Below are 24,513 nucleotides of genomic sequence, written 5' to 3'. Positions count from 1 at the left end.
CTCTCTCAGCCTGTCCTCATAAGAGAGGTGCTCCAGCCCTCGGATCATTTTTGTGGCCCTCCTCTGGACCCGTTCCAACTGTTCCATGTCCTTCTTGTGCCGAGGGCTGCAGAGCTGGACACAGTATTCCAGGTGAGGTCTCACCAGAGCAGAGTAGAGGGGCAGAATCACCTCCCTCGACCTGCTGGCCACGCTTCTCCTGATGCAGCCCAGAGTACGGTTGGCCTTCTGGACTGCCAGCGCACGTTGCCGGTTCATGTCCAGCTTTTCATCCATGAGTACCCCCAGGTCCCTCTCGGCAGGGCTGCTCTCAGTCCTTTCATCCCCCAGCCTGTATTGATACTGGGGGTTACTCTGACCCAGGTGCAGGACCTTGCACTTGGCCCTTGTTGAACCTCATGAGGTTCACACAGGCCCACCTCTCTAGCTTGTCCAAGTAGTGTGAATCTGGATTATAACTCAGAACCAGAAGTAAAAGGAAGGTATCTCCCCTCCTGCCCCAACTGCTTCATCCACAAAAATCCTTTACCGGCAGTACAAGACACTCAGGCTCTTAGTCCTAGTGTACATATCAAGGTCAGCAGAGAAAAGTCCAGCTCTAACCCAAAAAGCTGTGCAACTGCAGCATTAGCACAGCTTTGCACCAGGCTCCCATTAATAAAGAGATCTGCAGCCTATATTAGTGTCCAGACTCAAAACCATCCAGCCTCAGCCACTGGAGATGACTTAGCTATGGTGTCTCAAATAAGACTGAGAGGACAGATCCATGGGAGGAGAAGAGCATTGAGGAATATGAGATACAGAGCACTGTAGACCCATGGGGCCTGGAAGAGTATTCAAGGGAGGCATCCCTGCCTGCTTGCCTTGTCCTTACACTTGTGTCTCACAACTAGCCAGTGGCAGATCAGGAGACCCTCCATCAGCATAGCCCGTGATATTCAAGGTATCTTAACACAGCCATTTGCACACCCATCTAACTTACTCCCCAGCAGCAGATGCCTCAGAAAGGCATATAACGAGGGCTGCATATAGGGCATTATTTCCTCTGTTGTACATAACCATTAATAATAATAATCATCCATCTGAAGTACTTCCTCACTAAGAAAAGTCTATGTTTAATATATCTCACTATTTTTAATACTTGTTTTTTCTTTAAAAGATCATGACTAGAGAACAGTAACAAGGCACAAAACCATTAAATTAAACTAGTCACATACCTGTTCATCAGAACCTCCAGAGGCAAATAAGTCTCCAGCTCTTGAAAAAGCTACGCATGTTGCTGGCCCCTGCAAATAGGTTTAAAAGATAGGCTTAAAAAAATGTGAAAGAAAACAAAGTATTATAAAGCTCCATTCATTGCATCTTTACACAGTATTTCTTATTTGACATCAGCAATACAAAGGCAAAAACTAAAAAGCTCTTATCTGTCAGGTAAGTGGACCACAATTAACATGCTAAGCTTGCTGGCACTTAGTTACTATTTCCCACATTTTTGCTCCTAATGTCCATGGCATTAAGACAGATAGGAACAAATCAAGTTTTACAGCTTCAGGCTTTTCCTTCCTCCCTCTCAGTCATTCTCACTTCCCTTTAGAATTAGAAATACCTAAAACTCCTGTTCATCTATTAAATGCAGGAACACTGTTGAGTTTTGTTAAACAGAGCCTTCAGTTAGCCACCTGACGGAAAGGTTTGAAGTGGAAAAGGAGGTTTAAACACACAGATACACACAGAGCAGCAAAGGGCACATTGAGCAAAACTGTTAGAAGCAAAATACCCTCACACCTGACAATTCTAGGCATTCACAAATCATAAGCTGTGCCCTACAAAAATAAGGTTTTTCTAAAACAAATATGAGTGATGAATCCACCTTTCAGGCTCCAACTGTCAAACCTTCAGAATTTACATTTTCCAAGATCCTCCTCACACCATAAAAACTGGAACCATGAAAGGAAAATGCACCCAGCCAAGATCTTCACATAATTACGGAAGTCCAGGGGCCAGAACTTCAAACATTACCCAGAATCTTCAAGACACAGACACCAGGAGACAACATATTTCATGGACCACTGTGTGCACCAGATTCACCATGGAAAATAGTATCTTCTCTCCACATGCTTTCCCAACAGCCTCTGTTTCAAAATACACAGCTGTCACTAAGGGACAGCACAAAACACATGACTGATGATGAAGACAGTCAACAGGTAGGGCTACAGGCAAAAAGTGAAAGAATCAGTTCTACATGAAGGAAAAGGTTGTGTTGTTTTTGTTTTTTTTTTTAATACATAGTCATTGCATGATCTCCTATGTATTTCTAGGATATTCCATGCAAACTGTTCTCTGCAAAAGACCCAAGGCTTAAAGCTCTTAACCACTCCTCCAAAACATAACTTCAAAACATGCCTGACCAGCTATCAACCAAAGCAATCAGTTTCCATCAATTAATTGACCAAGGTTAGAAGCATTTTAAGTCAAGAAATCTGTACAGGCAGAATAACTGAATGCACAAGATTCAGTGTTCAGAGTAGAATCCAATTACTCATTTTATTTCAGACTTGGCAGTCAAGAAGTCTACAAGAGGAAGAAAAAGCCAAGGCTACCTGAGGAGCACTGGAAAGAAGAGCAGGTCACTGAATGGCAGACAGAGCAGCATCAGCAGCATATACTGTATTTGTACATTAGCTTCTACTTAAACAGTACTACAGAATACAGCAGAATTTTGCAGGAGACAGTTATTCTTTTTGGATACCAACTAGCAGGACAGAGTTAACATGGGGGAACATCCGAAGTCATCAAAACTAAAACAGAATCACTGCTTCATATCCCCTTACATGTGGAACACGTGGCCAAGCAACAAGAGGCTTCAAACCAAACAGGCACCTGCAGCAGCACAGGAGAATGCAAGCAGCAGGCAGGCACTCCTTACACCACCATCATTTGCCATGTTTAAGCTACAGGCTAATGATCCATGCAGGTTTGCGTTAGTTGTCAGGTTTTTAACTGAAGAACAGAATGCTGGCTTAAAACTGCTTTTCTCTTAGTAGTTCCACAGAAGAGATGCCAGAGTTAATGCATTCAGGAACATCTCTGTACAGCAGAGGCACTTGCGTTTTGAAGAAGCCTTGCTCTTAAAACAACAGTCAGTTCTGAGGGACTTGAAGTGCTGCTGACTGCTACAGCACTGCTTGAGTAAAAGCGTGCATTTCACACCACACATCTATTTTAATGGATTTTCAACCTTTCAGGAAGCACACAGGAGGACACACATGGGAAGGATGAGGCAGGCACTCTGAGATGCAGTTAAACAGAGCTGGGAAGTCATTATGTGCGTTCAAAAGCACAGGCACAAACTGTTCTGCTTAGAATAAACAGCTGAGGACCCAGACAGTGTTCTTGTCAGCTACTGAACACATTACTTTGCTGACTGTCCTAGGCCTGAGCTTTTGCCCAAGCTGAAACGGGCAGATGCAGGAACAAGCACTTCTAGAGGCTGCCTACAGCCAACTTTGCTGGGAAAGCAAGTTGAACTCCTGACAGGCTGAAACAAAAACACACCCCAAAAAATACCAGAAAAGCCACAACATGACCACCAGAAAACCCCACCACATGAAAACACACCTCCTGACAGAAGTAGTTATCTTTCAAGTAAGATCCCACATCTCAGAAGACAAGTCAGAAACTTCTCCTCACCCCGTATCAAGTTGCAAGGACAGACTATTCTATTAAGAGTTCACAACTTCCCAATGGGCATCACATGGAAATCTCATACCTAGTTTGTTTCTCATTTTCCTTCCTTGTCTCCTACTTTGCAAAAGTGAACTTGTCATTATAAATCCTGAAGGTAGACAAAAACCCAAAGATTGCATCTGGGATAAACACCCAACTCTCACTGCAACCTGTGTCCTGTGCACTTTCAAATATGCTGGCACAAGGTTATACCAACAAAACTTGAGTCTTGATGTGATCAATCCCAGTACAAAAAGTTCTAGCTTCCTTAAAACACTTTAAGGTATTTACATACTATCATTTCACCTACAGCGATTTCAGGAGGTTTTGAGGCCACCTAGTAGCAGCATCTCACTCAAAAGATCTTGCCAGAATTGATCTAGTAGCAGCAATTTCAAAATGCATGCGCAGTCATTAGCTTGTTCAGCTAACACAGCATTAAATAGCACAGATATTTCAAACCAAAAAGACACCACCATCCACCAGCTGAGACAAAGCTGCCTCCGCCTTCTAGTCCTACCCACTTCCCCAGCAGTTCAGCTCTGACCACACTGTCAGGAATGGAGATCTCTTAAAATAAATAAATAAATAAATGCAAAAGCAAAGACAAATAAGCCATAAGGAAGGGCAAAAACAAGTACATAGCCAGAAAACTGCACAGTGGTGAACATTGCTCAAAGATAACAGAGCTGCACTCTGTAATAAACCAGTGAGGTTGGGAGGGCAAAACAAAAACATTCAAGACATTGCTTAAGACAAAACGTTCAGGAACAAGCACAGGAGAAATACTGGAGAGGAGCAGTGTTTCACAAAATTATTTTTATCAGTCTTTCAGTGTATTTAGACAAAATTTAGCACAATACAAATCACATCACAACAGGCAATGAACTGACTCCAAAGTCATGTCATTTTGAAGGGAAAAAAAAAAAAAAGTTCAACAGAACATATTCCTTCCAAAATAGAAACCGATATCAAAGACTGAATGTGCCTTTATAAATTGAAAGACGGGGAACAAACAAGTCTATAGACACAACATCCTCTACAGATTTGTTGACATAAATCAAGTGAAAAGTATTTTTGTTACATACACTTACAGCACTCTTCCTGGATATAACAGGTTTGCTATGGCAACATACAAACAATAGTTTGCCAAATACTCTGGTAATTTAATATAAACCCACAAAACAACAATAAAAAGCTACACATGACAGTGATTAGGCACAGCATAACTCCCATTTGTTCCAGCTAAGCACAGCAGAGATCCAACAGGTTTCTGATGCAGTCCTGGACAAGAGGTACATGGTTGAAGACTGAAGAACTCAAATCTTCCTTCAGATTTTTTTTTCCTTTAAACTTATGTTTGCATCAAAAGTGGTGGAAAGCAGCAGTTGCATATTCTTCTACAAAAGTTGTAGGGAGAATTTTAAGCTTATTTCCCATGCAACTAGAATACATGTGATGCAGCCACCTTCTAAAGGACTACTTTATTACTCTTTCTGCAGCAAGATACAAACGCCCTTCTATTAGAACTTCCTGAGGGTTCAGAAGTTCCAGTTCTGCATCCTCATTGTGCTAGGTGCTGCACACAAGCTGCTAATGCCAGTCCCAAATTCCTACAGTTCCTTGCCCTAGATTAAACAGCAAGCTGCAGAAAGAAGGGAATGGACAGTGAGATACACCAAGTCAGCAGTAAGGAACATTTCTATTTAGTCCTCAGCAGGCCAACATGACGACTGTCGAGCTTTTGTGCATGTCAAAGTTTGAAATTATAATAATAGTTTTGGTGATACTGGGAGAGAGCTGCAGAAAGTTTGAAGGGAAGTACAGGAAAGAGCAAAAAGTCATCCACTGGAAATGTTGAATGGGAAGAACGTTGCCACTAATCAATATTCAACTAGCCTCCTCTAGTGAAAGAGTACCAGCAGGCAGGGTGGAGATAAGACCCAGGGAGCCTTGAAAAGGACAAATTGCACACACAGTTGATGCAGCAAAGAAACTGGAAAGAAAAAAAAAAAAAAAAAGGAAGCCATACAGAAGGAATAACAACAGGATCAAACCTAGTCCTCTGCAGCAGCATTCCCAATGAACAAGGTTCAGGCAAGGTCAGATAGCCATGCCTTGGCAGCTGAAACACCAGGCGACATCCCACTTCTAGCTGCATACGTAGGTAAAAAGGATGAGGCACAGCACATTACACAGTCAAATTTATGTGCAGACTACTCCCCAGAGACAGAGATGCCTTCTTGTTTTCCCACTTCCTTCAGAAGGAAGCTAGTGATCACAAGGCCTTCCTTGCCCTAGCAATCCACAGGTTGATCAGCTGACACAAAACATTAAAGTGTAGCCTTAGAAAAAGGTGTTCAGAACTATTCTAAAGAGCTTGGAATGAGTTCATCACCTAGAGAGACGGTATTCAAAGCCAGGACACAGATTACAACATCGAATGAGTGACTGGCAGGATGCTAATAGCATCATTAACAATTGACACAAGGATTACAAGAGACAACAGGAATAGCATACCTGAACACAAAGCTTTCAAAGGTGGAGCTAAAAATAGATCTCTGAAATAAATACTTAAGAGAAAGGCCAAGAGTTGAGTTTGGAGAAACGGAAATATGCCTGGAGCAAACAGTCATACCTGCATGCAGATAGCAGATGAATGTGTACCATCTATAAATAAGCAAAGAGACACAGAGAAAGCCCTCTTGAACACCATTTCCTCCCCCGCAGAGCTGCTGGAGGACAGAAGGCACATGATTTCAAGAACAGCAGGGCCAACACCAGCAGTCAATTCAAGTCAAGAGAGGCCAGACTTGCAAGATTCAGCTAGGAACAGAGCTAACATTTTGGCTTTAGCTAACAGAAGAAATAAGAGCCAGGCTGGAGAGAGTCCAGGAATAAACCAGAGAGTAGTTTAATGATGCACAGTCTGCACAGTGAAAGGAGAGGCAGAGAGGAAGGTAGCTGCAGAGACAAGTGAGGTCAAGGACACCAGTAGATTTTTCTCCCCCACCAACACTTTTTTTTTTTTAAAAATCCTGAGCGAAACTAACGCATACCAGAGAAGAGCCAGATAAGAGAGTACGGGGAGGTGCCAAGAGCTGGAACAAGGCATATCTAGAGGATGCAAATAGTTGAATTAAAGGAGACCTTCCGCTTCCGCTGCCCACAAAAGGAGATTTAGAAGTGGAAAGATACGACTCAGTACATTCAGTCAAACTCTCCTGGAATACATTAACTAGTGCAAAGAAAAAAAAAAAAGGAGATACAGGGAAAATTTACACTGGCACCTTATAATTGAATCTTCAGTAACTTTAACTCCTGAAAGCTCCAGTTTAAAAAAAAAAAAAAAAAACCAAACACAAGGGAAGAACAGAGCACTCTTATTTGCTTTTAATATTCGGAAACGCTAATCTAAAAGTCAGTTGCTTGTTGTTTACAACATACCCCTTCTCTCCCTTTGCTGGTCCAGTTCTTTGCAGCCCCAAGATATCCTCACACCCTACAAAGAAGGGCGCATGGATGCATTCCAAAGAAGGCCTGCATGGACATCTAATGCCACCTAGGCAGAGCTGGCAGCAGACAGTAAAGGAGCACATATATTTCCTGTGCACCTGCTCAGAATATCTTGCTATTTAGTCAGCCAGCAAAGCAGACAGTACTTATGCCACTCAGGTAGGTGGAACGTAGCTACTTCACAGTTCAACTCAAGGTTGCTTGGAGAAACGTAATTTTGCATTTTCTGTCTTCCTACTTATAAACACAACCATGCAGATGTTTTTTAAATATTTACTGAGAACTTCCATTCCACTAAGGAAGTCAGTCTGGAAATGCTCTAATCAAATCGCCCCAAAGGGCAGACAGGCACTGTGTACATACCTGCTCTCCTCTAGCAATCCTCTGGAGGTGACTTAACGGGCCCCAAAACATTCTGTTCCTCAACAGTGATTCAGTACCAGAGGTGGACCTACATACCAACCTGGTGTCTCATCTGGATGGAATTAGGCAAGAGCACTTTACAGCTTGAAGCACTCCAGAACTAAAATATTCAGCACAATACAAAATGATATTTCACAGCTGCAAGATGTCAGCTCCAAGCTGCAAACTCCAGTCTCTAACGATCCTTTTGCTACAAGGGGGCCAGCTACATTACAATTAAAGACAGCAATGTAAACTTGGCAATCCTCTCTATGTAAACTACAGCTAATCAGCTGCTAACAAATTCCTGGCACCCCAGCAATTGCGTCAAAGTATGCCTAAAGGACCTTACGTTTTTTTCCTTCAAGTGTCCGCTCACATGCGGCCTTCCCAGAACAACATAACAGCAGTCAGCTGTCAGAGTAAGAACAAAGTCTCAAACAGCACATTCACCCACAAAGTCACAGCTCAAGAATGTCTTAAGAACAGGCTGTTCATTTGGTGACTAACCTATAGCCCTCACTTAAAAAGGCAAATCTACTTAATGACCAAAAAGAAAAATCCACACCTACTTCACTTTTAGCCACTTAGAGATACTGGCAGAAATCAGAGTGAGGATGGAGGGGAAAAAAAAGCCCTTAGTATTAAGTGGCCTGGGTTTATCTACAAGCAGAGTGGGCTAGAGAAGCAGCCAGTGCAGGAATCCACTCCAGCAGCTTCTGATGAAAGCACGGCCTGTTGTCACTGCTGGTTGCTTACTGTGAATGAAGCACAGGTTACCATATACTTCTAGTGGAAAAGCAAGGTATCTTAAATCAGGCATTAAAAGAACCAACCCACAATGACACAGCACATGCCAGCAGAGGGAATGCCCTCCCAGGGCTATGCCAGGACTGGTTCCACAGCCATCTCAGTACCATACCCTTAAAGACCACCAGAAAGCACTACCAGCCACTTCGATACTTCTACTTGTTTCCAAACTGAAGGAGGTGTAATCCCACCATGGCAACTACCCTTCAGCTGTGCCAGTATCAAAGCATTTCCAAGTCAGGTGCCTAGGAGAGAGTGGCAGACATCTAACTAATCTGAAACAGTGCAAGGGAGTAACACAGAGCTTTAACTCTGCTTCTGAACAGATGATTCACAGATCAGCTGTTTTGTAGAAGCCCCAAGTTCAGCATCAGACCAAAGAAACTTTCTATTGTCTAATTCTGAATACCTCCATCACCATAATCAGTTTTGGACTCTCATTCAAAGCAAAACTTTTTTTTGTGCCACTGCACTCAGGAAGCAGCCTACAGCTCAGAAAGGATGAAAATGGACAGCAGGTCCAGCCTCCTGCTGATTTGCTGAACAATAACCAGGCACATCCCTTCCTGAGGCAAGTGTAAGAGGTGAAAAAGATCCACTGTTCCTCCACACTGACTCTTTGCCAGAAAGCTACTTCCTAAGCACCTGTTTGGCCAATTAACACAAAAGACAAATATGAAAGTGAGCTTAGGAAAACATTTAGAAGCTTCACAGCCCCTATCTGATAGGAGTATCCACTTAGTTCATTCTTCAAAGTAAGAAAGTTTTATGCGGTCAAGGTTTACATGTTAGGATAGCCAGCATTTATGATCTTTCCTTCATTCTTTTCAGCATTTGAACTCTTTGGTCAGTTTTAATCATATATTCCCATGAAATAGAGCTTTAAGTATGAGGTGATCCTGTTTTTCCATTAATATTACAAAAAAGGAGAAAAGTTTATTAACACACAGTGTAAGAGAAGTTACAGGACAAACTTGACCTTTTTAGCCATCAGACAAGGCAGTCACTAAACAGAGCCACAAGAAGCCAGAATTATCAGTTCTGCAGCTTACACAGCTACCCTTATTGCCCAGAACCACCTCCACCACCCCCAACAGCTTCAGGCTGTGATTTTTCTCCAGTTAGTTTTGATGCTTTAAGACTGAGCCTTCATTTTAACATACACACGAGTGGGTTAAGAATTTCTTTTCTTTGTCAAGGGAATCTTTAAAGTAGGTCTGCGTTTTCATGCCTTTGAGCCCCACTCAGCCTGGACAATGAAATTAGTCTATTTATTTTCATTTAACACTTAAAAAAGAGAGCTCCAAGCATTCATATAATTAACCTTAGAAGCAACACATCCAGCAGCATAGTACTAATAGACCAATCAGTTAAACTTAACCAGCCAGCAGCATTTATCAGCTTCAATTATTTAATTCAGACTGTTAACAAAATGGAAACATGTTCCCAAATCGCATCCCAAAATATATTTCCTCCATTTTACCACTACTGTCCTTAAGTCTCCTGTCAGATGAACAGAATTTATCTTCCTAGCACTCAAGTCAGGGGGCCAAGTGTTATCTGCACCATGCTAGAGAGGGATTCAGAGCTGTGGGTACACAGTGCATGACAGACCCAGGATTCGAGAATTACATCCTCAATACTGGAGCTCCCTTCCTGCCTTGTTTTCTTATCTTCTCCATTCCTGCCTTACCTCCTTCCCTCTCCATAGGCCTTCCCTTCAAAACAGTCACGATCTCAAAGATTATTATTAGGGCTATCATCATCATTTTATGCAAGGAGGTTTTCAAAATATTTTCCACCATGAAGAATGAAAGGCTCAAGCAGAAATCTGTCAAGTTTGTACGTTACTCTAAAAAAGGTTTTGTCTCACCTGGTGACCGTGAAGAGTATACAGAAGTCTTCCTTCTAGTAAGTCCAGAATTTTAAGAGTTGAATCATTGGAAGCAGTAACCAAATAGTTTCCAGAGGGGTGAAAGGAAAGACTGTTTACCACAGCACTGTGCACTAAAGATGGAAAAAACATACATAATAATCACCGAGACCAGTTTACATAAGCCCAAGGCAAAAGAATAAAGTACAAGCACATTCCAATTTTCTATTATAAAGTTTAACAGGAAAATTATCATGGGGGAAGCATTCCACAAAAACTCTTCAGAGCATTGGAGAACAAGGACAGTATTCAGTTCTTGTAGAAATAGGCACTACTTTATTGAAAGGAAAAAGGAAGCTTTGCCAATTATTCTGGGAGATTTAAGACTACAAAAGCTTCCAGCACAGCCCCAAAAAGTAACTGTATGCGCAAGTAAGCCATGTGACTCTGGGAGAGAGCTGGACATTCACATATTTTACTACCGTGAAGCTGCTGTTCTCGCTCCCAAGTGATTCTAGAATAAACTCTGTATGCTGGTACATTAAGGAGAAGACTGAAATTATGATGAAAGAAACTCAAAGTTGGCATTGCACAGGTTCTGTTCGTTTACTACCTGACTCTAACCAAGACTGGTTTCAGAGAAACTAGGAAAGAACCACCAGCAACTTGAAAGTGGTCCAGTATAAGCATTATTCCTTCATCCATCCAATTCGCCTCACCAAAACTTTAAGCCAAGTATGAATAGACAAGCTATCAAGAGTGTGAACTTCCAATAAAGCATTTCTTCCTGCATGTTGATGAAGCCTAAGAGTTATTTTGAAAGGAGTTAAAGAAAATGTTCTAGGAAAAAAGTCAAACCACACTTTTAAATTCACTGTAACATTAAACATCTACCTAATGCAGAGCTTTTTTCCCCCTCCCCAAACTTTTACAAAACAGGCTATTGAACATATTTACGAGAACATGCAGTACTTTACGTATGCACAGCTTTCTGAGCGTTATGTGACATTACAGAATATTAAGCCTATGCTTGAAGACAGTTTTAAATACCCAATTATTCTCAATTATACTATGTGCCCTCCAAATGTTCTGATATCTCAAATCTACTACTACTAGTACATTCCCCTCCCCCCGCAACTCAATTTATATTCCCTTGAGAGACTACTGTGCATTCCAAATCCAAGCTGCACATTACAAAACCCTCAAAATACAATTTTAAAGACACTAGAACCAAATATTATCTTTTGCAGATGTGGATTTGAGGTAGCAATCTGAAATAACCTCGCTCCGTTGTAAAACAGAATGCATCTATTTTCTCAGGAACACTAGATACCTCAGCTTAAGTTCTAAGAACGTAACTCCTCTTGACCTGTACTATTGAAACACACAGAAGAAAACATTAACTCAACACTGGTAACTTCTAAACAGTTATCCCTGTTGGTGAATACTGCCTCTATCACACAACTAGATCTTCCTCTACCCCCCCAGCCCCATATTACACTATGTATTAACGGAGAAAGTCTACATGGAGTTTTTCCTCCTGAAAGAGTGCTAAATACATTTCTCCTTTGAAAATTTTATTCCAAGTGATTTGTAATATTCCCAACCCTGTTAGTGTCTATATTCAGATAAAGGCAAACATATTTTGTCAACTAAGGCAAATCCTAAAAGGCATCACACCAGAAATAGACAAAGTTAATAACTTTAATCACTATGTGGAACTTGGAGGATATGTCATTTCCAGTTTCACCAAAAACCTTTTTATAATGGAAAGAAATCACAGGCTGTGGCTGTGTAAGCAGTTGCAGCTTCTGTGTCCAAGGAGTTCTTGGTTGTCATAAGCTCAGAAAGTTTCATCTTTCTTCTGCCAAAACACCCCACAACTCCCACAAGACCATTTACAACACCTCTCCAAGAACTTGTCAAGACACCCTGCAAACTCACTTTATTACATGTTGTAAACAATAAATCTGGTGCAGCACAAGGTGGCATCTCCCAGTGACTTGTTACTACAAGCCTCCCCTTCCACCAGCCCAGCTCTAGGAAAATAACAGCCAGTTAAGGGACTTATACTGGGGTTAATTACTGAAATAGAGTCAATACCAGCCTATAGTGACTGAACTTAACCGTCCCAAGTCTGGCAATACTACTCTGACGTAATCAGTGAATGTAACCTCTTAGTAACCAGCAGTCAGAAGATAAATTAGGATGGGCCTGACACAGCCACAGTCCCCAATGAACAGATAACCACCATCCAGCCCCAGGCAAACTGTATAAAGAGTACCAATTGCTCGTTTTAAACAGCAATTTAAAAAAAAAAAAAAAAAAAGTTAGAGCTTTTTCCAAACTGAAAAAAAAAGTTAGCACCAAGTAGAGGATTGAATAAAACATCTGTTTGTTCTCCTGTACAGTAAATGTGACCAGAGCATACTTTACTTTGCTTAAAAAAACCCCACACCATACAAAAGGTTTTGCAGTTTGCTCTCTACTTCCAACTTTAATTTACAAACATCACAGTTGGAACAAATCCTGGCAACACTGCTGAAAGACTAATCAGTTTTGAAAAACAACCCAGTTTTAATACACAAGAATCTGTGGCAGGGCTACTTATCTATTAACTCCTCGACGCAACTCAATCTTTAAAATGGATTCCCTTGAAATCAGGCAGCATAAGCACGTACCGAGGGAGGAGATGCCCTCTAGTGGGACTGAGATGACAGCTTCACATGGGAGAACCACAAAACTAAATCCAATTTAGCCAAAAGGCAAACCTTCGGAAGAGTATGACTTACAAACACATCTCCAGAACATGTTGCAAATGCATCAGTTTGCAGTCACAGGTGCATGAAGTGATTGCATACAGCTACCACTGCAATTTTGGGTTTCTTTGGCTTTTATGACTATTTTATAGAATCATAGAATGGTTTGGGTTGGATGGGACCTTAAAGACCATCTAGTTCCAACCCTCACCACCCTCATAGTGAAGAATTTCTTCCTTATATCTAATCTAAATCTACCCTTTTTCAGTTTAATGCCATTACTCCTTGTCCTATCACTACCTGCCCTTGTAAAAAGTCCTTCTCCAGCTTTCTTGCAGGCCCCCTTCAGGTACTGGAAGGCTGCAATAAGGTCTCCCTGGAGCCTTCTCTTCTCCAGGCTGAACAACCCCAACCCTCTCAGCCTTTCCTCACAGGAGTGCTCCATCCCTCAGATCATTTTTGTGGCTCTCCTCTCCATGTCTTTCCCGTGCTGAGGGCTCCAGAGCAGGATGCAGTACTGCAGGTGAGGTCTCACCAGAGCAGAGTAGAGGGGCAGAAATCACCTCCCTTGACCTGCTGGCCACACTTCTCTTGATGCAGTCCAGGGTACGGTTGGCTTTCTGGGCTGCAAGGGTGCATTGGCAGGTCATGTTGAGCTTCTCATCAACCAACACCCCCAAGTCCTTCTCCTCAGGGCTCCCGTCAACCCATTCTCCATCCAGCCTGTATTTGTGCTTGGGGTTGCCACAACCCATGTGCAGGACCTGGCATTTGGCCTTGCTGAACTTCATAAGCTTTGCAGGGGCCCACCTCTTAAACCTATCAAGGTCCATCTGGATGGCATCCCCTCCCTCCAGCGTGTCAACCACATCACACAGCTTGGTGTCACTGTCAAACTTGCCGAGTGTGCATTCAATCCCACTGTCCATGTCACCGACAAAGATGTTAAACAGCACTGGTCCCAATACCAACCCCTGAGGAACGCCACCCATCACTGGTCTCCACTTGAACATTGAGCTGTTGACCACAACTCTGAGTGCAACCATCCAGCCAATTCCTTATCCACTGAGTGGTCCATACATCAGATTGATGTCTCTCCAATTCAGAGACACAGACATCATGTGGGACAGTGTCAAATGTTTTGCACAAGTCCAGGTAGATTATGTCAGTTGCTCTTCCCTTATCCAGCAATACTGTAATGCCATTGTAAAAGGCCACCGGATTTGTCAGGCACGATTTGCCCTTAGTGAAGCCACATCAGCTATCACCAATCACATCCTTATTTTGCATGTGCCTTAGCATAGTTTCAAGAAGGATCTGCTCCATGATCTTGCCAGGCACAGAGGTGAAACCAACCAGCCTGTAGTTCCCCAGGTCCTCCTTTTTTCCCTTTTTAAAAACAGGGGTTATGTTTCCCCTTTTCCCGTCATGACATCCTGTCCTTAGTCAGAGGGAACTTCACCAGACTGCTACAACTTCTCAACTATGATGGATAGTGGCTTAGCAACTTCATCTGAGAGTTCCCTCAGGACCTGTGAATGCATCTCATCAGTTCCCATGGACTCATGCATCTTCAGGTTCCTTAGATGGTCTCGAACCTGATCGTCTCTTATAGGGGACGATTCTTCATTCTCCCAGTCCCTGCCTTTGCCTTCTGTGACTTGGGCAGTGTGGCTTGAGCACTTGCCGGTAAAGGCAAAAAAGTCAGAGTACCTCAGCCTTCTCCATATCCCAGGTAACCAGGTCTCCTGTTTCCTTCCAGAGAGGGCCCACATTTTTCCTAGTCTTCCTTTTATCACTGACCTACAGAAGCTTTTCTTCTATTTCTAGTCCAAATTTTAAGACACAATTAGAATTTACACAGTAGCTGTTAAAAAAATAACACTCATAACAGGAAAAGATCACTTTGATAACAAGGATTTCAGACTGAAATGCCATTCAGCAGGGTGGGATACAGGGGAAATATACAACTCCAAGGCACAAAAAATAAGCTTGGCAGCCAAACATAAACCACATTAGATTCAGACAATTTAATAGCATTAAGTGGAAAGCAGGAAGAGATTATTTTTGAGCCAAGTTATACTGTGGCTGGAAACACATGCTGCAGATCTTGCTACTGTTGAAAAGCTGATAAAAGTAAGTTATAGGACAATCTGACACTCTTCAAGTATTTAACATACTGCCTATTTTAGCAACAAGACTTCAGAAAGGTGTTTCCAAGTTTTGGTATGGGTCACAAGTTATCAGTACTTACTACACAAAGGACTCACTTCAATATTCATCACTGTAATACTCAATACCGATGAACAGTCCTCAAAAGGTTTGATCTCCTTTAGATTTTGTTAACTATCAGAAAACTAGAAGTGATTATGAGTCTATAAGAATAATTGAAGAAATAAATAAATCATAATATGAGAGTTCAAGGAGATCAGGCAATTTTACAGTTGAAAGAGTTCAAAGAGAGCTTGACTTGACTACACAGGGATAATACACTTGAGAGAAGGACCTCACATTTAGAAGCCAGGAATAAAACAAAATCCAGACACAAGAAGCTGATGCTAAAAATACATTTTTTTTTCCCCTATCCAAGAAAGACCCCTGTTCAAATGATGGTGGTACCACCAGCAGTGCTTAACAGTCAGATCAGTTGATCATAATGGTGTTTCCATCTATATGCAAGGAGCAAAACAACAGTACTCTATAATACAGCAGAATTAAGAATGGATTCTAGAGTTTGCAGACTGTTGCCACTCCACAGGAACCTCTTGTTGGGGAGCTTTTATTTATTTTTAAGGAACCCAAAGGACTTTCATAATCTTAATAGCTTTTCTGCAGACAATCTGCATTTACTTCGAGATAAGTTGCTCTTATCTACCAGAAGAGTCTTTCACAGGTTGCTGAGAAGACAAACAGAAGAACTCTGCTCCTTTAACATCGCTACACTTTCTGTATCAAGGGAGACTAGGGAACTTGTGTGGAAACACTATGCAAATTTTTTCATCACCTTACGAGTGAAGGGATACACAATCCAAAGCATGTTAAAAACCAATTTAGTTACATAAAGCCAGGAGGACCAACAGCTTTAATTTAGAACTCATTTTTTGTCTCTTAACTTGCAAAGGCAGCAGGAAATCAACTGCAAACTATTTTACTACTCTTCTGCCTGGCATTCAGCTGTGAGGCTGTCACAGCATGAACTGACAGTATCCGATGTGAGTGGCAGACAGAACAATACACCAAGCTCCAGCATCGTGTCTCTGATCCGCTGTACTAGCATGCCAGAAGCAGTCTTCATAAAAAGCTAACAAAATTACATTGGATAAGCTATCTGTACTGGAAACAGTGCTTGCAAATATACTATAGAGCCCTAAAAAATCATTAATAGTAAAGAAAATAAAAGCCATGTTTAGGCTTAAGCAACTAACATGCACAAAAATGTACAATCAAACTCAAAGAAGCTTGAGGGAAAGGACCCTTTTCTATCCAATTCTCCCAAATGGCAGCATTAATCAGTTTGACAAGAACAGGTAATGGGAGGAGATGCTATTTTGAAGATAAGGAAAAAAAAAAAAAAAAAAAAAAAAGTAGACTTCTAAACATAAATATTAGCTATTCCAAGGACAAACCAACCTGGACAAGTCATAACAAAGCCAAAGCCAATTCCGGAAGCTGAAAACCAAGAGGGATACTGGAGAAAGAACTGTAAACAAGGATCATGGTATAGAATTGCAATTGGTTGATTTTGATTTTCCTCTTTTGTTAACTTCTCCCGGTCTTCTCATGAAGAACTTAGCCTTTTGCTTTGCTGGAATGCCTCTGACAACTCCTATAGGCTTATTTGGAGGCAAAGGCCACATCCTTTTTACTGCATATCATTTACTCAAGCACAGTGAATACAAGCCAAGTGGCATCGCAAATAACACCTGCAACACGAGACAGTGTCAGCTTTGGGGCTTTTTCCATCTTTTCTGATGGTGGTCACAGAAAGAAATCAGAACAGAGGTGTTTCTCACCAATACGTGAGAATCAGCCTTGGAGCTAACAAAGCAAAGCATGATGCTTGGTGAAAAAAAGGCTTCTAGTGGCAGGCCTAAGCCAGCATCTTTCTGGAAAAGCAGCAGGTGATGGAGAAACAGTCCTTGGACTTCAGAGCGATTCATATCAAAATGTGGAAAGGTCCGATTTTTCTAAGATCTTAACTTGCCTTGATAATGTTGAAGAAGTCTATTCATCCTAACGTCCCACACTTTCACTGTGTTATCTGTACCAGCCGCAGCAATGCATGTACCACTGGGATGAAAATCCACATGATTCACAAACCTGTAAATTGCAGTTAAATCCAACTGTTTACATTCAACTCTCAAAAAGGTCTTTTCAAGAGGGGAAGCTACATCATGATGCACTGAACATTACAGAAAGGAGGAAATAACCTGAAAATTTGTATTGCTAAATTTCTCTTAAGACCTTGCTTAGAGCCCCAAGTAAACTGCAGGATTATATCCAAGCATATTGTCTTCAACATTTTGCATTACAGGTGTAGGAGCTGTAGATACAAGCCTCCCGAAGTTTGATGGATCTGACTGTCACAACAACATTTTCAAGTGTTCATTTAATGTTTCCATAGTAAGTCTTCTACTAAATTAAGAGACTTTCTAGAGTGGTGTGTACAAGACAGAACAGATATTTTTCTCCTATTACTCTTAACTATTTTTAGGATAGAACTTACTAAATATGTGCTTGAAATTGTATCTTGCCACTTAGAATGTAGCAAAGCTGAAACCAAATTACTTTCTGGACTTGTATGCAATTAATTCTTATTTTGAACACACAAGTGCAGTAAAACCTTCAAAACCTTCAGTGAAGACCATCTCATAACTCCTCACCCCACCCATACAAGAAACTGAATGAAATTAATCACCCTTTGAGTATTCTTGTAAGAAATGCTGAGAAAGCTGAGATATTTCAAATTGGTTGTTTGGACCAGTTATGTTCTTAAAACCACTGAAAAAAAATAAAGCTCTCTGAATTTGTCTTAATATCATTGTCTATTACCTGGAAAGAACAAAACTTTGTACTTAAATTTAATGCAAGAAGAAATTAGGAAGATTCCAGTCTCAGTTCTCTAAGGACTTGTTTTGTGTTTCTGGACAAGTTAACTCTTCTTGTTTATCAATATTTTCCATGAGAAAATCCTGATTCAACAGCTGTTTTTCTGCATACAAAGTGGGTTTTAGAATAACTTTGTTATTAAAAAAATTGAGAATGAAACAAAGCATCTTTTTGCATCTCATCCTCTGTTGGCTGCTTTTGTAGCAGGTGCTAATGATTTTTTTTAAGAGGTAGAAATGATTGCCAGGACAAGGACCTCATGACTGCAGTCACAAAACAAGGTATCCCCATTTCAGCAATCACAAGAAGGTCGGTCCTTGTGCACCACCAGGTACTTACCCCCCATGCTCACAGAAGGAGTGTATACATTCTCTGCTGGTCTTATCCCACAGTTTGACAGTTTTATCATCGCTGGCTGACACTATTAATCGTCCATCAGGAGAGAATCTAAGACAAGAGTTACAGCAATTATGTCAAGGTATGTTGTTAAACGCACCTCACTCAAGTCACACTGGCATCAGTGAGACTAAAAACCCAACTGCTATAAGTTGAAGGGGAAAAAAGCAAGCCGTAAGTCCTCAAACCATCCCTAACTCCATAAGCACATAAAATAACCCTCAGGAAAGACTTCAGGCCTCCTGTCCTACTTGTTTCAATTTAACTGTATCTCAAGTTGTTTCTCTACCCCAATTTAAAACAATTCCTACCTTTGCCACAAACATTCAGAGCAATGTAATTACTCCCAAGATAAGAGCTGCAGCAAGAGAAGCTTCATCATTCTAGTGCCTTAGAAGAATATATTAAGCTCTTATTACAAAATTTCATATACAAGACAACAACATAGATCAATATATCTCTTCAGAGGCATAATTTTACAGGATCAGGACCAGAGTCCTTAACTAGAGAACACCATCATATGTACTGGAAAAACATTCTTTCTGGTCTACTGTGGGCATCTATAATACTACCAGTCACTGCCACCACCATGCTCAAGAACTATAATGAACTTTTCAACTACAGAGAAACCATGGCTTCATCCTAAATACATATGTACATAAGAACTGCTCAGAACAACTGAGATGGAAAACTGAAAACCAAATCTGAGACAGTTATCAGGAAATAATGTTTTTATTATGGCAGCATTTTCAGTATTTTGGAAGGAGCTCGGGTGATCATTTTTAATTAGAGGCATGGCAAGTCTGAAAGTAAGCAAGCTGAAATAACAATTATATTATAAATCTGTTTGCTTCTGTTAGTGAATTCAAGACGCAAAAGCCTCCATACCAAGCAAAAGTAAATCACTAAGCAGGAAAGCCTCTGCTTGGCAAAGATCACTGAAGTAGCACAAAGGGAGTGTACAACTATTATCATAGAATCATAGAATGTTTTGGGTTGGAAGGGACCCCTAGAGGTCATCTAGTCCAACCCCGTTGCAGTGAGCAGGGACACCGCTAACTAGATCAGGTTGCTCAGAGCCCCATCCAACCTGGCCTTGAATGTTTCCAGGGATGGGGCCTCCACTACCTCTCTGGGCAACCCGTTCCAGTGTTTCACCACCCTCATTGTAAAGAACTTCTTCCTTATATCTAGTCTAAACCTACCCTGGTTTAGTTTAAAACCATTACCCCTTGTCTTGTCACTGCTGGCCCTACTAAAAAAGACATTCCCCATCTTTCCTATAGGCCCCCTTTAGGTACTGAAAGGCCGCAATCAGGTCTCCCTGGAGCCTTCTCTTCTCCAGGCTGAACAAGCCCCAATCCCTCAGTGAGGGCTCCAGAGCTGGATGCAGTAGTCCAGGTGAGGTCTCACCAGAGCAGAGTAGAGGGGCAGAATCACCTCCCTCGACCTGCTGGCCATGCTTCTCCTGATGCAGCCCAGAGTACGGTTGGCCTTCTGGGCCGCCAGCGCACATTGCCGGCTCATGTCCAGCTTTTCATCCACCAGCACCCCCAAGTCCCTCTCAGCAGGGCTTCTCTCGATCCTTTCTTCCCGCAGCCTGTACTGATACCGGGGGTTATCCCGACCCAGATGCAGGACCTTGCACTTGGCCTTGTTGAACCTCATGAGGTTCACACAGGCCCACCTCTCTAGCCTGTCCAGGTCTCTCTGGATGACATCCCGTCCTTCTGGTGTGTCAACCACACCACTCAGCTTGGTGTCATCCGCAAACTTGCTGAGGGTGCACTCGATCTCGCTGTCTAAGTCATTGATGAAAACATTAAACAGCACCGGTCCCAGCACAGACCCCTGAGGGACACCACTCGTCACCGGTCTCCATCCGGACATCGAGCCATTGACCACTACCCTCTGGGTTATCCGAGGGATCTCTCCGCAGGTCAGCAATGTTTCAGTCACAAGATGCACTTAAAACACCCTGAATAGAAGTGTGCTGCACAAGCCCATGATGCTCAGTCTCTGCTTTGAGGGATAAATCCCTCTCTCTATTCATCAGAAAGCTACACTTACCTGGCACAACGAACCCAGTTGATGTGTTGACTAAGTGAGAACAGAAACTTCTGCCTGTGAACTGTCCACACTTTGATTGTTTTGTCATCAGAAGCTGTAACTAAGGACTGGCCATCACTGGAGAAATGAACACTCCTTACAGTTGCCGTATGAGCCTTGAAGACAGTAGATTCTCCTTTGCTATACAGAAGGAAAGAATACTTCAAAATTTCACAACAGGACAGCAAGGACATTTACATGAAAACACAAAGCTTCTGTATGCTGAGCAGTGCTATTAACCACCATTTCTATGGGAACTATGTGTGCTTACAATTAGGAAGAAGTGTTGATCACCCCAAACTCATGAACTACACAGAATACATAGTTAAAACTGTTCCAGTTCAATACTGGACCCCAATCCAGCAGGATACAACCCATGTTTCCTATGAAGGGGCAAAAATGCTATTGTTAATTTGTGCAACCATTTAAAACAACATTTATGGAAACATCAATATAAAAGACACTGCTGAGTTTCTGTAATGTTTCCAGGTCCTTTGCTGCAAGGCAGGTGAGGAGGGTGGTGTCTTCATCATTCATCTAGATAGAGGCCAAGCAGGCAACTACCTCACAGCTATTCCTATAATGGCCCATGCTCCAGCTGAATGCTTCCAATGCAGCGTCACACAAGAAATAACAGAACTGAATTCAGCATGCCTGATGTTGTACAACTTAGAGCAAGCTACCAAGCAAGACAAAAGACAAGGTATTGTTATTTTTTACCCAACATTTCCAAGTAAATGCAAGAGGCATTATTCTGGCAAATAAACACAAGGCATATTTAGAGATCCACAACACATTTAGAGATCCAACAGGTATCTGGGACTCTTGGTCCAAAACACATCTCCAGCATTTACTGTACTACCAGGAGCTCCATATTCACAGACATAAGAGAACAGAAAGACACAGCATTTGCTCCCTTCTCCATTAGGATTTAACAGGCTTTATACTGAGGCTAAGGACCTCTAAAATTGTAAAGGCCAAAAAAAAAAAAAAATTAAATCAAGTACTATATACCTTCTGGCAATGTTCCCTCCCTCCTCAGAAAAGGTCAGAGCTGCCTAGTTTTATTTAAACCTTTAGCTGCCAGAAGGTAAGGAACAAAGGTTACTTCTCGGGGAAGTTTTCTTTCTGTCCAAATCCACAGAACATCCCCAAGTCTGATAAAAACTCATGCAGAAACATGAAATTATAAAATTCTGTCAGCATGGCTTACAAAAAAAAACAAATCCCAAAGACAGAAATCCACACACCAGTGTATCATTAACTCCTTCAGTAACATATTGCCCTTGAAAAGAACTGCAAGTTTTCAGATTCTTCGGAAATAAAGCCCTGACCCACAAACAGACTATGGGGCAGCTTCTCCCTTCCCTTTTAACACCACTGCAAAACTGGCAAGCTGAAGCTCTCAGACCTGATTCAACCTCAGTGCTCTTTTTTTTGTTCTACCTAGAGAAGGTAAATTGACAAATACTACTAAACACACACAGATTAAAGGTGCCATGCACAGAGGTATTCACAACCGGCAAACAGCAACAACTCCCTTTCCTTGCTGACCCTTTTCTGACACGACAACCAGAGCTCAGAGTCCAAGCAACCAAGACAAAAATCACCCAGCGCATCACTTAAGTTCAGTTTTCTCATCACATCCAAGTCCATCCTTAAAATTTGTACTTTAGCTTCTGACAAATCTAAGAAGTTTACACTGTAATTTGTTTTCAACATTGTGCTAGCAGCACAGCTCTGGAGATAGCAAAATGCCACTGTTGGTCTCTTCATAGGAGACTGATGAGCAGCAAGGTTAAATTTGAATCATAATCTACCTTGTGCCTTTTAAGAATATATATGCTGACATGTCATTGTGATCATTTCTTCCAGGAAAGTTTAACTGAAATATTAATTATAATTTAAGGTACAAGCTGCATATTTTAGATTTATTTCCCTATAAATTAAGTTTTAATTTTATGCAATTTCTAGCACATTTACTGTTTAGTCACTCCACCGTTATGAAAGCACCAAGACAGTTCTGTAGCTAAAAGAAACTGGGATTTGCCCAAAAAGCAGGGCTTTTGTCACATGTGAATAATAGTGTATCTGCCCCAGATGTGTAACTTGTTCTGAATACAAAGCGAGTGCTGGCGATTTACATTTACAGCGGTTCAAGCATTCTGATAGTTTCAGGTGAGTGTCATGATGATTAATGGGTATAGGGGAAAAAGGGGACATCAACCTAGTTTGACTTAGAGCAGCAACGTTATCAGAGATATTTAAAAGTCACTTCCAGAACATATCAGTTCCATGGCAGAGGTTACACATGGTTTAACAAATCATCAAATAAAGCTTCCAATGAGTAATCATAACCAGAGTAACTCATCAAAAATAAACAACTAGAAATGCTTTCCCAGCTTCCTGAAGTAACATGTTTACCTTAAAGCTGGGGTATGGTTTTTGTGTGGTTTTGTTTGGTTTGGGGTTTTTTTTTGGTGGTTTGTTTTTTCTTTTAAAATCTCTTATTTGCTACCACAATCATCAGGTCTGCTTCTGGACACAACCCTTTAGTCTTTGATAGCAGCAATTTACAACCTCACAAGCAAAGGAACCTCAAATACCTTCATATATGTCTGTCCATTCAGAAAAACCAATCCCACTGTTTAGTGTGGGAACCAAGAGACCAGAGGAAATGCTGGCAGCTGCTTTTCCGCATCTTGGCTGCAAAAAGCTTCATATTACTTGCAGCAAGTTTTCAAGCAGTTCTGCAGCTTTCTCCTGTTTGTGTTGTATTTCAACTAAGTGTCTCTTTTTGAAGACATATCACTTAAAACAATGCATCGCAGAGTAAAACAATCAAAGTTCTGAGGTGTCTCAGCCATGATTGTCAAGGACTTGACCAGCATTAATGAGTTAAGGCAACTAAACCCTCTATTCAAAAATGGAAACATCATAAATATATACTAAGATGGCTAAGGTATTGAAAGGGTAATTGCTGTTAATCATAAGCAAGCTCATAAAAAGTCAATACAGAATCCAAAGGTGTCTTTCATCTTAAAATATGCCATTGTTTACTATCAGTGGAACACACAGTTACTAGTTTGAGACCAAGAAATAAAGATTAAAGGTACCTAACCATTTTGTAGACTACAGCAAAGCATGCAAGCTGGTAACCTCCACCCTGCTCACAGAACAGCTATCTCCATCACTAAACCCCACCTTGTGTTTCAGCATCTTGCTTAACACCAGCAGTAAAGCAAAGGATCAGTTCGCTAGGAGGACAGACAGACTGGGGGAGGAAGGGGAAGAAAAATCCAGTAATACACCACTGATAAGTTAAATTAGTGACTTGTTATATTAGCATAGGAGTTAGTACTGGCTTTAAGCTTTACAAAGGATTTTAGTTGTTTCCAATGCAATTTCCAGACCAAATTACCTCTCCTGTCAGAGCTGCCATATAAAATGATTCTCCTTTCCTTCAAACAGATCCCAGTCGCATAGCTGGAGAATTGCTATGAAGAAGCAAAGGGAAATCCCAATCCATAGCTAAAACACAAAGAGAGGGACAGAAGGGAATAGATACTTACACACTGGGAACCCATAAACGGACTGTTTTGTCTCTAGAGCCTGAAGCCACCAGATGACCAGAAGGTGAAAATTGAACACACATCACTGCATCTTTGTGGCCCACAAAGCGGTAGGCTCTCATCTGAGGTCTCATACTCCAGATCATCAGGCATGAATCCATCGAGCCACTTGCTGAAATAAAAAAAAAAAAAAAAAAAAAAAAAAAAAAAAAAAAAAAAAAACTACATTTTTTTTCTTCAC

At 41.4% G+C, this 24,513-nt stretch overlaps 1 protein-coding gene across 1 annotated transcript in view; it reads right to left on the bottom strand.

Moving 5' to 3' along the window:
• POC1A (POC1 centriolar protein A) overlaps positions 1–24,513 on the bottom strand; it is a 62,720-nt gene that overhangs the window by 31,075 nt on the left and 7,132 nt on the right. Inside the window, exons 3-8 of the mRNA XM_035894670.1 lie at positions 24,273–24,444; positions 20,662–20,841; positions 18,535–18,642; positions 17,291–17,406; positions 10,328–10,461; positions 1,218–1,286 (exon numbers count right to left, since the gene is read on the bottom strand). Coding sequence (XP_035750563.1) covers positions 1,218–1,286; positions 10,328–10,461; positions 17,291–17,406; positions 18,535–18,642; positions 20,662–20,841; positions 24,273–24,444 — 779 coding nt within the window. The remainder of the gene's footprint in view (positions 1–1,217; positions 1,287–10,327; positions 10,462–17,290; positions 17,407–18,534; positions 18,643–20,661; positions 20,842–24,272; positions 24,445–24,513) is intronic.

The sequence above is a fragment of the Egretta garzetta genome, unplaced genomic scaffold (assembly GCF_000687185.1).
Source record: "Egretta garzetta isolate BGI_Z169 unplaced genomic scaffold, ASM68718v1 scaffold215, whole genome shotgun sequence".
In the NCBI taxonomy this organism is placed as follows: Eukaryota; Metazoa; Chordata; class Aves; order Pelecaniformes; family Ardeidae; genus Egretta; species Egretta garzetta.
Note: the sequence above shows the minus strand (reverse complement) of the source record. Positions and strands in the feature narration are given on the sequence as shown.